This window comes from Stenella coeruleoalba (assembly GCF_951394435.1).
Source record: "Stenella coeruleoalba genome assembly, chromosome: 5".
NCBI lineage: Eukaryota > Metazoa > Chordata > Mammalia > Artiodactyla > Delphinidae > Stenella > Stenella coeruleoalba.
Genome location: NC_137150.1, coordinates 11077171 through 11088480, shown reverse-complemented (window position 1 = coordinate 11088480; position 11310 = coordinate 11077171). Strand labels below are relative to the sequence as shown.

Sequence of the window (11310 nt, the reverse complement as noted above, 5' to 3'; positions counted from 1 at the left end):
TTAAATGTCTCCACTTGGTTGAGTGGATAAAGAACTTGAACATCTAACTGTGTGGATAAAATCAAATAACAAAATCATAATAAAAAGCTGACTAAGGAAAAAATATACAATTATGTATTTATGTTATATAATTATATAATGTATACATATATTATTATACATACAATATATAATTATATATATTGGTTCTGTTTCTCTGGAGAATCCAGACTGATAGGGAGACTATATAGGGAGATGAAAACTAAACTACATCTCTAAGGAGAAAAATTAGAATCAAAACTTATTTTTTCCTAATGACAGAAATTAAATATTAAAGAATATGATTTTGTCAAATATGGTTGAGTTTTGGAGGGCCGCAATTTATTGTAATATCTAATATTTTTTGCCAACCCCCAAAGAACCGATTTTTGCCCCTTTGGGGGACAACTTTGCCCCTGTGGAAAGTATATGCCTTAGATCAGAGAAGACATTGCTTCCATGAAACATGACTAAATTGCTATTTTAAAAATGGACAGGGCTTTCCTGGTGGCACAGTGGTTAAGAATCCGCCTGCAAATGCAGGGGACACGGGTTCAAGCCCTGGTCCGGGAAGATCCCACATGCCATGGAGTAACTAAGCCCATACGCCACAACTACTGAGCTTGTGCTCTAGAGCCCATGAGCCACAACTACTGAGCCCACAAGCTACAACTACTGAAGCACGCGCACCTAGAGCCTGGGCTCCGCAACAAGAGAAGCCACTGCGATAAGGAGCCCGCACACTGCAACGAAGAGTAACCCCTGCTCGCCGCAACTAGAGAAAGCCCATGTGCAGCAATGAAGACCCAACGCAGCCAAAAATAAATAAGTAAATAAAATAAATTATAAAAACACTGTTTAAAAAAAAAAAGGACATTGAGGGCTTCCTTGGTGGCACAGTGTTTAAGAACCTGCCTGCCAATGCAGGGGACACGGGTTCGAGCCCTGGTCTGGGAAGATCCCACATGCCGCGGAGCAACTAAGTCCGTGCACCACAACTATGGAGCCTGCGCTCTAGGGCCCGTGAGCCACAGCTAGTGAGATTGTGTGCCACAACTACTGAAGCCTGCGTGCCTAGAGCCGTTGCTCTGCAACAAGAGAAGCCACCACAACGAGAAGCCCGCACACTGCAATGGAGAGCAGCCCCCGCTTGACACAACTAAAGAAAGCCCGCGTGCAGCAAAGAAGACCCAATGTACCCCAAATAAATAAATACATACATACATAAATACATAAATAAATTTATAAAATAAAATGGACATTGAAAGAATAAAAAAGGTTCTTGGAAATTAAAATTGTGAAAGCAGAAATTTAAAAACTCAATGAAAGGACTGTGAGCTAAATCTCCCAGAAAGCAAAATGTTAAGAGAGATGGCAGAGAAGGAGAGAACAGATTGTAAAATTATGGCATGAGTTCAGGAAGTGAAACATTTTAATAAGAGTTCCAGAAAGAGAGAAAATACATGTGGGGTGTTGTACGTGTGTGTTGGTAGTGGTGAGGAATAACTAAATAAAAATTTCGAGTAAAATTCCCCAAGGAACTGAAGGATATGCATTTCCAAATTCAAAGCAGCCATGGAGGCCCAGCCCAACAGATGAAAGTCCCCCATCCAAGGCACCTCCCCATGAGTCCAGAGCACTGGGAACAAAAAGAATATCCTAAGATACCCATTCTCTTATTCCTGGGAGGTGTCTTCTAGTTCCTGGTGGGTAAGAATCTTAAAGGTTAAAAAGGTATTTCTAGCAGATTTGTCACAAGGATTTTAGTTCATTTAACTTATGAGGTTTTCAAAGGAGTTCTGAGAATGCTAGATTACGTTTTTTCTTAATGTAAAAGCAATATATGCTCATTACAGAAATCATGGAAACTTCAGAAAAGTATAAAGAAGAAAAAGTATCAGCTGTAGTTGAACAAATCTGAACATCTATTTCTTTACCAGCATGGAGTATTGTTTTTTAAGCTTTATCCATTTGGTAGGAAAAAGGAGAGTCTCAATTTAATTTGTGATTATTTCTAACTAGAGTTGACCATATTTTTAGCAGTTATAATTCCTCTGGGAATTGTCTCATTTTGCTAGTCTTGATGTTTTTCTAGATGTGCTTGGTAAGATACTCTAAAGGAGCTGTGTGTCACGTTCTCATCTTCACGGCCATGCCCCAGACCACAGCGTGTGATGCCTCTACTGTGAAAATGTGGAAATACTCTTTCTAAATGATGACGGTTGTCACGCTCAGGTTTCCCATAGCCTTTCTTCCTGTTTCTCTTTCCTCTGGTGGTTGTGTTTGTATTTGGTTTCCTAGCTGTCTTGCTTTGGCTGAGTGAAGACTCGGCCAGGGCTACCTCTCAGTATGTGCCCGCACTGCCTCCCTTCCCAATCCTGTACTCCAGCCACAGTGACCCCACGGGACCCTGTGCCCAGCCGCTACCTACTGAATACTATCTAATGAAATGCCACACATCTGAGAAGGGCAGAAAGGAAAAGTGAAAACGCAGCTAATTTTATTTTTGGTTTCATTAATGGAGCCTATTTAAGTTTCTGTTAAATATTTGCTCCCCAACAGCAAACCTGGTCCTGGAAAACACTCTCTTGGTAGACACGATTTACTTCACAATTTTCCCTCCCTTGATTGACAGCTGTGAAATAGAGAACCGAAGGCTGTCAAAGATAACTGAATAATGTGTGAGGCAAACAAGTGTCCACGCTGCAGTCCCTTCTCTTGCTTGAAACCCCGACAACGTAAAAGCAAGTCCACAGAACCACTTGAGGATGAGGAGGGGTGAGGCCTTGCAGACACTTTCAGAGCCCATTGCCTAAAAATGTTGCCTTCAGCAGGCAAAGTAGAATGAGTGCTGGAGAAAAGCACCCTTGCTTTCTAATCCCCACTGTGAGGCCAAAATTGATCTTATGAGCTAAAGTTGACCTAGAAAACACATTTGCAAGCATTTCCCTTCCTCTTCAAAGACAATAAAAATGGACACGCTTTAACTGCAATTAAGATTGGGGCCCAGCTGAGGCTAGTGGGAATATCTGGCACCTAGCGCCACCTTGTGGTGGCTCATCCAAATCCTGGGCCCTTTCAAAGGGCCCTGTCAGATTAAATATGACCGCTTCGTGAAGAGGAGTATGGATTAAGTCATTTTCTTGGGGAATACAAACTAATAGAAATAACAGGCACTTGACTGTAACTCTATAGTAAATGAAGCACTCATTTAATCTGGTAGCAGTCCTGTGCTACAGGTAACAGGATCTCAGTCTTAGAAATGGGAAGACTGAGGCTTGCAGAAGTTGACTACTTGTATGGGCCAAGTCCTGGACTTGAACCCAGATGTTTATATTCCAAATAGCGTTATTGTTGTATGTAGTATATATCAAAAACTCGAATGAAGTTAATAGTACCATATAGTATCGTATACGGTATACACTGCATAGTATAATATATATATTCTATACTATATATGGTATATATACCTTACTAAAGAGCACTATAGTACTTATGTTATTTTCTATAGCACTGTAAACCAGTACTCACTACCCTTCTGGGGCTATTTTCTGCCTGTGAAGACAAGGCAATACTGGTTGACTCTTGACAGTCTATGATTTAGCAAATGCTGTCACAGAGTTTTGCTACTAAACACATTGTGGCCTTGCTTTCCTGGATCTCCCGGGCACCCAACCAGCAGAAGATTCTGCTCCCCTGTCTTAATCTGGGGTGCAGTAATGGAAGTGTCCCAGGGAGAATGAACACGGGGGCACCGAGGCAAGAGAACTGAAGCCATGTTTTTATTATTTCTTACCCCAATCCACTGGCCCAAACCATGATAGACATGTCACTGCATTCATTTAACTAGAAGTATGTTTTACAACCACATTTTAAAGTGGGGTTACTGAGAGGTTACCTGGCTGGGTGTCAGAGGTGTGCGTGTCATTAGGCCAGCTTTAAATATTCCAGGTGAAAAATCTGCAGCCTTTCCTTTATGGGGCAGGAATTTGGGGCCATCATTGCTCCTGAGGACAGAGACAACTCCAAGTTGTGCTTGAAGGAAACCGTGGGCCTCATTTACAGGCATCCCCTCAGGCAACTCCTGGCAAAGGTAGAGGGGCCTTTTCTTATGGCCAGGTCCTCGTCAGCCTGTGCGGCTTGCTTTAGAGTCACTCCCGTCTCCAGGGCACGTGGTCGGCCAGATCAGCCACCTCTGGTAGGTCTCAGGACAATTATCCATGTCTTACACGTAAGGAATCTGAGGTTCAAACAGAGTGAGTGGTGAGGCCACAACTGACTTCTGACAACAAAAGCCCACGCTTACACTACACCACACTGCTCCCCACTTTCTACTTTACATATCCTGTTTTTATCCAGCTCAGCCACTAAAACCCAAGTGACATTGGTCAGACCTAGTGGAGGAAACAGGTGAAAGGACTTCCGAGGAGGGGACATTTAGCAGCATTCTGGGGCTGAAGCTGGGTGTGGGATGCACTTGCTGGAGCCACTTGGAGGAAAGAGCTCTGGACTGGAGGCGGGGAGCCTGGGGCTGGTCGAGGCTCTCCCCCAACAAATTGCTCTGGGGCTGGGCTTGCCCCTCGCTCCATGAGGAAGCCCGTGAGTCCCTGTCCCCCACCAGGTTCATCTTCTTTACAAGCTGATTTCAAAGGACAACTCTGTACTAGTCCTCATCAGTTCTGCTCTTACCCAGGATAGTCATCCTCCAACCTTCAAAAGAAGGGGAGAGAACACATAAAGCAACAGACCAGCAACAGACAGGGGCTCCTCTTGCTTCCCCTGCCCCTTAACGCCCTCCCAAGCAGTCAGGGACAGATGGCAGAGTGAGGACACCCAGCAAGCATGCCGCCTGAGCCTCACTGCCTGTCCCCTCTTCTCTCCGGGAGCGGCAGGGCTGACTCTAATTGTACAGAACGGCTATGACTACTGGCCAGCCCCTCCCCACAGGGACCCCTCCCCTTCAAATGTGTTTGGCACTGAAGGGCCCTAGCTGGCTGTGTGTGCGGTCCAGGCAGTACACTCAAGACAACCATTCTCATGAACAGGAAACATCATGGCCTACAGGATCAGCTTTGTTAGCAGGCCAAAAGAACTCTGATTTCATTTTATAAAGTGAAAGTCATTACACAGGAATGCTTGGGAAACAGGTCAGCAGACCAATCTGAGGATTTTCCCATATGCCACCTCAGCAACTAGCCATGGCAGTCATTGCCTCTTAGCTGCTGCCGCCTCATTTCCCAGTGGGGAGCTGGGACAGGGGATGGCCTTCCCGTCTCCCTCAGGGCACTGTGGCCAGGGACTGGCCCAATTATAGACGGTCTCAAGAACGAAGCAGGGAGCCATGGGGTGTTCCTGAGACCTCCAATGCAAAAGTGGCATTTGTGGACACTGGTCCTAAGGAGGCACATAAAATGAACCAAAGCAGAGGGAAATGGGCAAACATGAGACACTGGAGAAAGAAGAGAAGAGAACAATCCTTCAAGCTAAAAATACACAGGGCTCGGTTATTTTAGTCTATTTGGCCTCATTTTTCCACAGGGTTGTCTGACATGCTGCCTAGAGACACATTTACAGACCTCAGGAGTAATGAATGACATGGGTCTCTTTAAGTGCTACAGGGCCCTCGTGCTTTCCTCTGTGGAATCTTAAGACAACATGGCTAAATCACTTTATACCATAAAACTTTCCTCTTCAGGTCTTGCAATTTTATTTACAATTCTGTAACACACACACACTTGCTACCTTTCAATATAAAAAGTATATATATTCATTTTAAAAAGTTAAAATGTAAAAGTACACAAAATAGTGACTTTAAACCTCTTCAAGGGGAGGCACAGACATCAACTTCGTGAAAGGTCAGGACTCGTGGCCCAGGCGCGGGGTCACAGGAGTTGGGTTCTTCAGAGACTTTCGGAACTTGCTCTGAAGGAAAACCCTCGGTACACACAGGCCTTCTTTTTTATTCACCGTCTCACGAAACACATACTCGTTCACCTCTTCTTCGTAACCTGTGTCCATAAAGAGCCGTGCCAGGAATTCTAGAAGACAAGCAGATCAATAGTGCTCGCAGTCTGGACTCCACTGCACCGCTGAGCAGTGGTGAGGGGGGCGGGAGGCTGAGACAGGGCATCCTTAATGGAAGGAGAACCTCAACACTAAAAGGTAAAGGTTTTGTTCTGGAAAGTTAACAAACTCCTACTTCTCCCTGTCAAACAAAAACTCCCAAATAAACAATAAGCAAAAAAGTTTAAGAACAACCTGGAGTCTGTCCTCCTTGCCCTACTGTGATTCCCCAAGGACAAGAGTCTGAGTAAAAAGAAACACAATTCCAGACTGGCTGTACTCATGCAAAGTGCGTGTGTGCTCAATTTGTTTACATCAAGCACCTCATCTATGCTAACATGAAGGAGGAAAATCAGTGACCAAAGTGGGGAGAAAAAAAATCATCTGATAGTGACATACCCTAAGGAAAAGTTAATCCAAGTAATAATCACTACACATTAAGTGAAACAAACAGAATGGCTACGTAGCAAAAACAAAGACTCTTATCGAGGGCATTACTCCAAAGAATGTGCTCTGAAGCACTTTGCAGATATTATTGCATCTTCTCATTTATAATTGGTTTAATCAGATTTCATGAATCCAAAACATTAAAACAAATTTTTAATTTTCACCGTACATTTTTAATGGTTTTGTAGTTTTAACGGTAATCACTCATTTTTAGCTTTAAGAGAATATTTCACTTCAAGAAATACAAATGTTGTAAAAATTAGAGCTTAAGAAGGTAATTATCTTATGGTTCAGATTACAGGCATACCTCAGGGATATTGTGGGTTCGGTTCCAGACCACCACAATAAAGGCAAATACTGCAATAAAGCGAGCCACACGAATTTTCTGGTTTCTCAGTGCATGTGAAGTTATGTTTACAGTATACTGTAGTCTATTAAGTGTGCAGTAGCACTGTGTCTAAAAAAACAATGTGTATACCTTAATTAAAAAATACTGTATTGCTAAAAATTGCTAACCATCATGTGAGCCTTAGTAGTAACGTCAAAGATCACTGATCACAGATCACCATAGGAAATATAATAATTTATAATAGTTCAAAATATTGCGAGAATTACCAAAATCTGACATAGAGGCATGAAGTGAGCAAATGCTGTGGGGAAAATGGTGCCAATAGACTTGTTCGACACAGGGTTGTCAGAAACATCCCATTTACGAAAAATGCAATATCCACAAAGCACAATAAAACGAGGTATACCTGTATTTAACAGGCTTAAAACTAACGTTCAAAATACCTAAAAGAGGGCTTCCCTGGTGGCGCAGTGGTTTAGAGTCCACCTGCCGATGCAGGGGACACAGGTTCATGCCCTGGTCCGGCAGGATCCCACATGCTGCGGAGCGGCTGGGCCCGTGAGCCATGGCCGCTGAGCCTGCGCATCCGAAGCCTGTGCTCCGCAACGGGAGAGGCCACAACAGTGAGAGGCCCGCGTACCAAAAAAAAAAAACTACCTAAAAGACTAAAATCATGTTCGGTGTTTGGATGGTTTTAAAATCATGTTTGGTGTTTGGATGGTTTTCTTATCAAACATGACCTTTTAAAGACCCCTCTATAGCAAATTTGTGTAAAAAGTTTCAGTCACTTTTTTCCTTAAAGATTTTTCTTGATGTGGACCATTTTTGAAATCTTTATTGAATTTGTACAATATTGCTTGTTTTTTGTTTTGATATTTTGGCCTCGAGGCATGTGGGGTCTTAGCTCCCCAACCAGGGATCGAACCTGCACCCTCTGCATTGAAAGATAAAGTCTTAACCACTGGACCGCCAGGGAAGTCCCTCAATCACTTTTATAGAAAAAGATTTCTTACCTTTGTGAGACTCAAGTAATCTCAAGGCACTACCCTGTCCTATTTGCTTTATGCCTGAGTGAACGAAGTGAAGATTCTGGTTTGCTCTCCCCTCTTTCCAGCGCAGCTCCTGGCGTCATCCACATGGCGGCGCATCAGAGCCTGTCCACTGATCCGGCTCACTAACTGGACACGGTCACCAGAGGCGGCCCGTGAGCTCACAGCCAGGGCTGGTAAGTGGTGCACGTGAGCGGGCTTGTTCTGGGACCTTGTGCTTGTAAGGGGGGTACAGTCACCCCCACTCCAACTGGTACCATAGTGACAATGCAATCAAGGAAACAGCAGTCAAGACAGATTCCAGCAATCTTACCATCAGTGAAAAAATACGATCTGGTTCCATCTTGTCTAACATAGAAGTTTTCTGCAAGTTTGCTGCCAGCTTTAAACCTAAGCATGGCATGATCATACAGCCCATAGTCGCGAAACAAGACACTTTTGCCTGGTTTTAATACCTACGAAACAAAACAGGCTGCACGTAATTCAGGGACCCAGTCAAACAGAGCTTACTATAAAATAAAACCTGATTAATTTAGGGATTAAAATAACTTGCATTTGTGACAGTTATGAAAGGGGCCAGACTGCAATACCCATACTATGAAGAAAAAGGGCCTGATAAGCAAAGGTGTGCTAAGACTTGGCAGTGTCCTGTGCACTGGAGGGGTACTTCCTGAGCACTAATGAGAACTCTGTGGAAGGTCCAGTGTCACACAATTAAAGTGTTAAAGACATTAGAAGAAACAATCATACCCTCACTAAAGCACGTTCTCCCACCATTTTATTAGCCATCTCCTAATCCATGACCCTGCAGTCAAATTGTTTCTTTAAAAAAATACTATGTCATTTTCACTTTTTACTGATTTTTTGGGCTTCCTCATCCTGAGTCTCAGCTCTGGTCTCCCACGCTACAATTCTGTATGGCTTGCCCACCACGCTAACAGTGGACGGCCCTCTATAGCTTACCAGACATTTTCTCATTGGGTCTTCACACAATTCTGGGAGGAAGGAAGGAAGGAGTGTGATTATCCTCTGTGAGACAAGGAAACTGGTAGCAGAAGAGGGAAGTGATTTGCCCATGATCATACAAAAGCTACTAAGGAGGGGGGGCAGGACTCAAGCTGGGGTTAAAGGCATCACACTGCAGGATCAGGGATGTTTGTTAGCCCTGGGCAGAGTAGGGGCGGGGGGTGTCATTCCAATTCTGTCCTCACTACTGACAAGACAAGAGAGGCTGTGAGGGCAGGGGTAACTTGAGTATTCTTCCCACACTGCTGCACTTCTTGATTTGAAGCGAAGCATCCTCACGCTAGTGCAGTGTGTAGAGAAGGGACCAGTGTCAGGCTCCGGTGGGAGTCCCTCACTACAGCCTTTCAGAAATAGCTGTCACAGAGCAGATGTCTCAAAAATTGGAAGGTAAAATCCGCCGGGAGTGGTATAACTGCCCCTCTCTTACACAGCAAATAGCCATATGCTTTTCAGAATGAAAAGAAAGTGGTACTCGCTGTGACACTTGCTTTTTATGCGGGGATTCTTTCAAACTGCGTAACTTTACCAAATAAGAGTGGACTTCAAAAGGGGGCATTGATTTTATTAAATATATTCTGCCCCATCACATCAACAAGATGATTTTTAAGACATGACATGTAGCACCTTTTATAGATTTTTGATGTAATTTGATGTTTCCTCTTCCTGAATAGAATAGGAAAGATTGCCCATAATACTTCCAAGTGTGCTGCAGATTTTCTCATTTAGCAAATTCTTTTGTTTTTGGCCACGCCCCATGGCTTGTGGGATCTTAGTTCCCCATCCAGGGAGCGAACCCGCGCCCTTGGAACTGAAAGCACGGAGTCCTAACCACTGGACTGCCAGGGAATTCCGTCATTTAGCGAATTCTTATCAACGCTAGCATGCATTTAAAATATTGTTAGTAAAGTGCCTCTTTGATAAAAACATTCATACCTTGGTCAGAAATGCTAAATTTTAAAATGTGAATAATTGAGAAGGAAAAAGTCTGAAAATTTTAGTCTATGTGAGAAAGAAATCATTCTTAATTTCAGAGGGAAGGAAAGCCTGCATGGGACCCTTGCTCAGGAATTTGGGAAATCCTGGTCCATATCCCAGCTCTTCTGTTAACTGGTTGAATGACCATGGACAACATTTCATCCCTCTGAATGTATTTTCTCATCCGTAAGACAGTAATTATGGTATAACACCTCCTTTGATGGCGGGGCTGTACAGCCACCGGCTGTCCTCATCCTCCCAACAGCTCCAGGAAGAAAGCAGGTGAGGTCGACCAGACCCACTCCACGTTGAGTGAGGCTCAGAGTACAAGTGACTCGCCTGGGCTTTCAAGGCAAGTCAGTGGCACAGGAAAACCAAAATCTCGTCTTCTGATGACAAATTTGGTCAATTTTTATTTTACCATTCTATTCCAAAACTGAGGGAATTCAACTTTAAGGCTGCCTTTCAGTGTAAAATTATGTGGTTTTAAAATTTCTCAGGTGTTAACATCCTAGAGTAATTATCTCTACCGTACAACAGCTTATTACTGTAGCTGATCAAGCAAGACTGCAGAGCTGCCCAAAGGGTGCCTGATTGTCAGAGGCTGAGAGCTCGCTTCTTCCAGTAATTTCCTGATGAAGCACATGGTCTCAAATTAATGAACCAGTGACTGACTATGCATGACAGCATCACACTGCTGCCGTGAACTCATTCCAGGTCAGCTGAAAAAGGATTTCTATTGGGGGGTAAAAACAGGAAGACTGCTGAAATGGAATTTGTTACTATAAGAAAGGGGCCAGGTATGGACTGGGACAACTCAAGTTAACTTTTCTTTTAATATAACACTTCATTATATACTAAATATAGATAACATGCTGTATGTTTCCATTTAAATCAAGAATAGGCATATCCTCATTAATACCCGGCTCTGTCAGACTTAACTTTATTAATCTAATTGTGTCTCATTATGGTTTTATTTTCCATTTCCTGGGTTACTGAGGTTATCTTTTCATATGTTAACTATTTGTGTGTTCTCTTCTGTAACATGACTGTTTGCTCATTTTTCTATTGTCATTCTTACTGTTACTCAGGAATTCCTTATACATTCTGGATACTAGGCCGACCAGGGATCGAAGCCATGCCCCCTACAGTGGAAGCTCGGAGTCTTAACCACTAGACCGCCAAGGAAGTCCCTCAGTTGAGTAGATTTTAAGTTACTTTTCCCACCTTGTCTTTTCAATTTCTTTGTATTATACTGTCTTTTGAAGAACAGAAACTCTTAATTTTTTTACCATCATCTTTATGCATAGAATGTTTCTGAATCTTTGAGAAAATTTTCCCTACTCTGAAGTCAAAGATTTTCTCCTATATTTTCTTCTGAAA

The 11310-nt window shown here is 43.2% G+C and overlaps 1 protein-coding gene across 5 annotated transcripts in view; it reads right to left on the bottom strand.

Moving 5' to 3' along the window:
• Window positions 1-4075: 4075 nt before the first annotated feature.
• The window catches only part of METTL6 (methyltransferase 6, tRNA N3-cytidine), a 19150-nt gene continuing 11915 nt past the window's right edge, over window positions 4076-11310 (bottom strand). For 2 of the 5 annotated variants that reach the window (XM_079923339.1, XM_079923341.1), the window contains 2 exons: window positions 8240-8381; window positions 5254-6056 (listed from right to left, as the gene is read on the bottom strand). In XM_079923339.1, the coding sequence (XP_079779465.1) occupies window positions 5875-6056; window positions 8240-8381 (324 nt within the window). In that variant the 3' untranslated portion in view covers window positions 5254-5874. Of the gene's footprint in view, window positions 4259-5253; window positions 6057-6835; window positions 8382-11310 lie in introns of those variants that run through there. The other 3 variants (XM_079923340.1, XR_013828595.1, XR_013828596.1) reach the window with 3 other exon arrangements.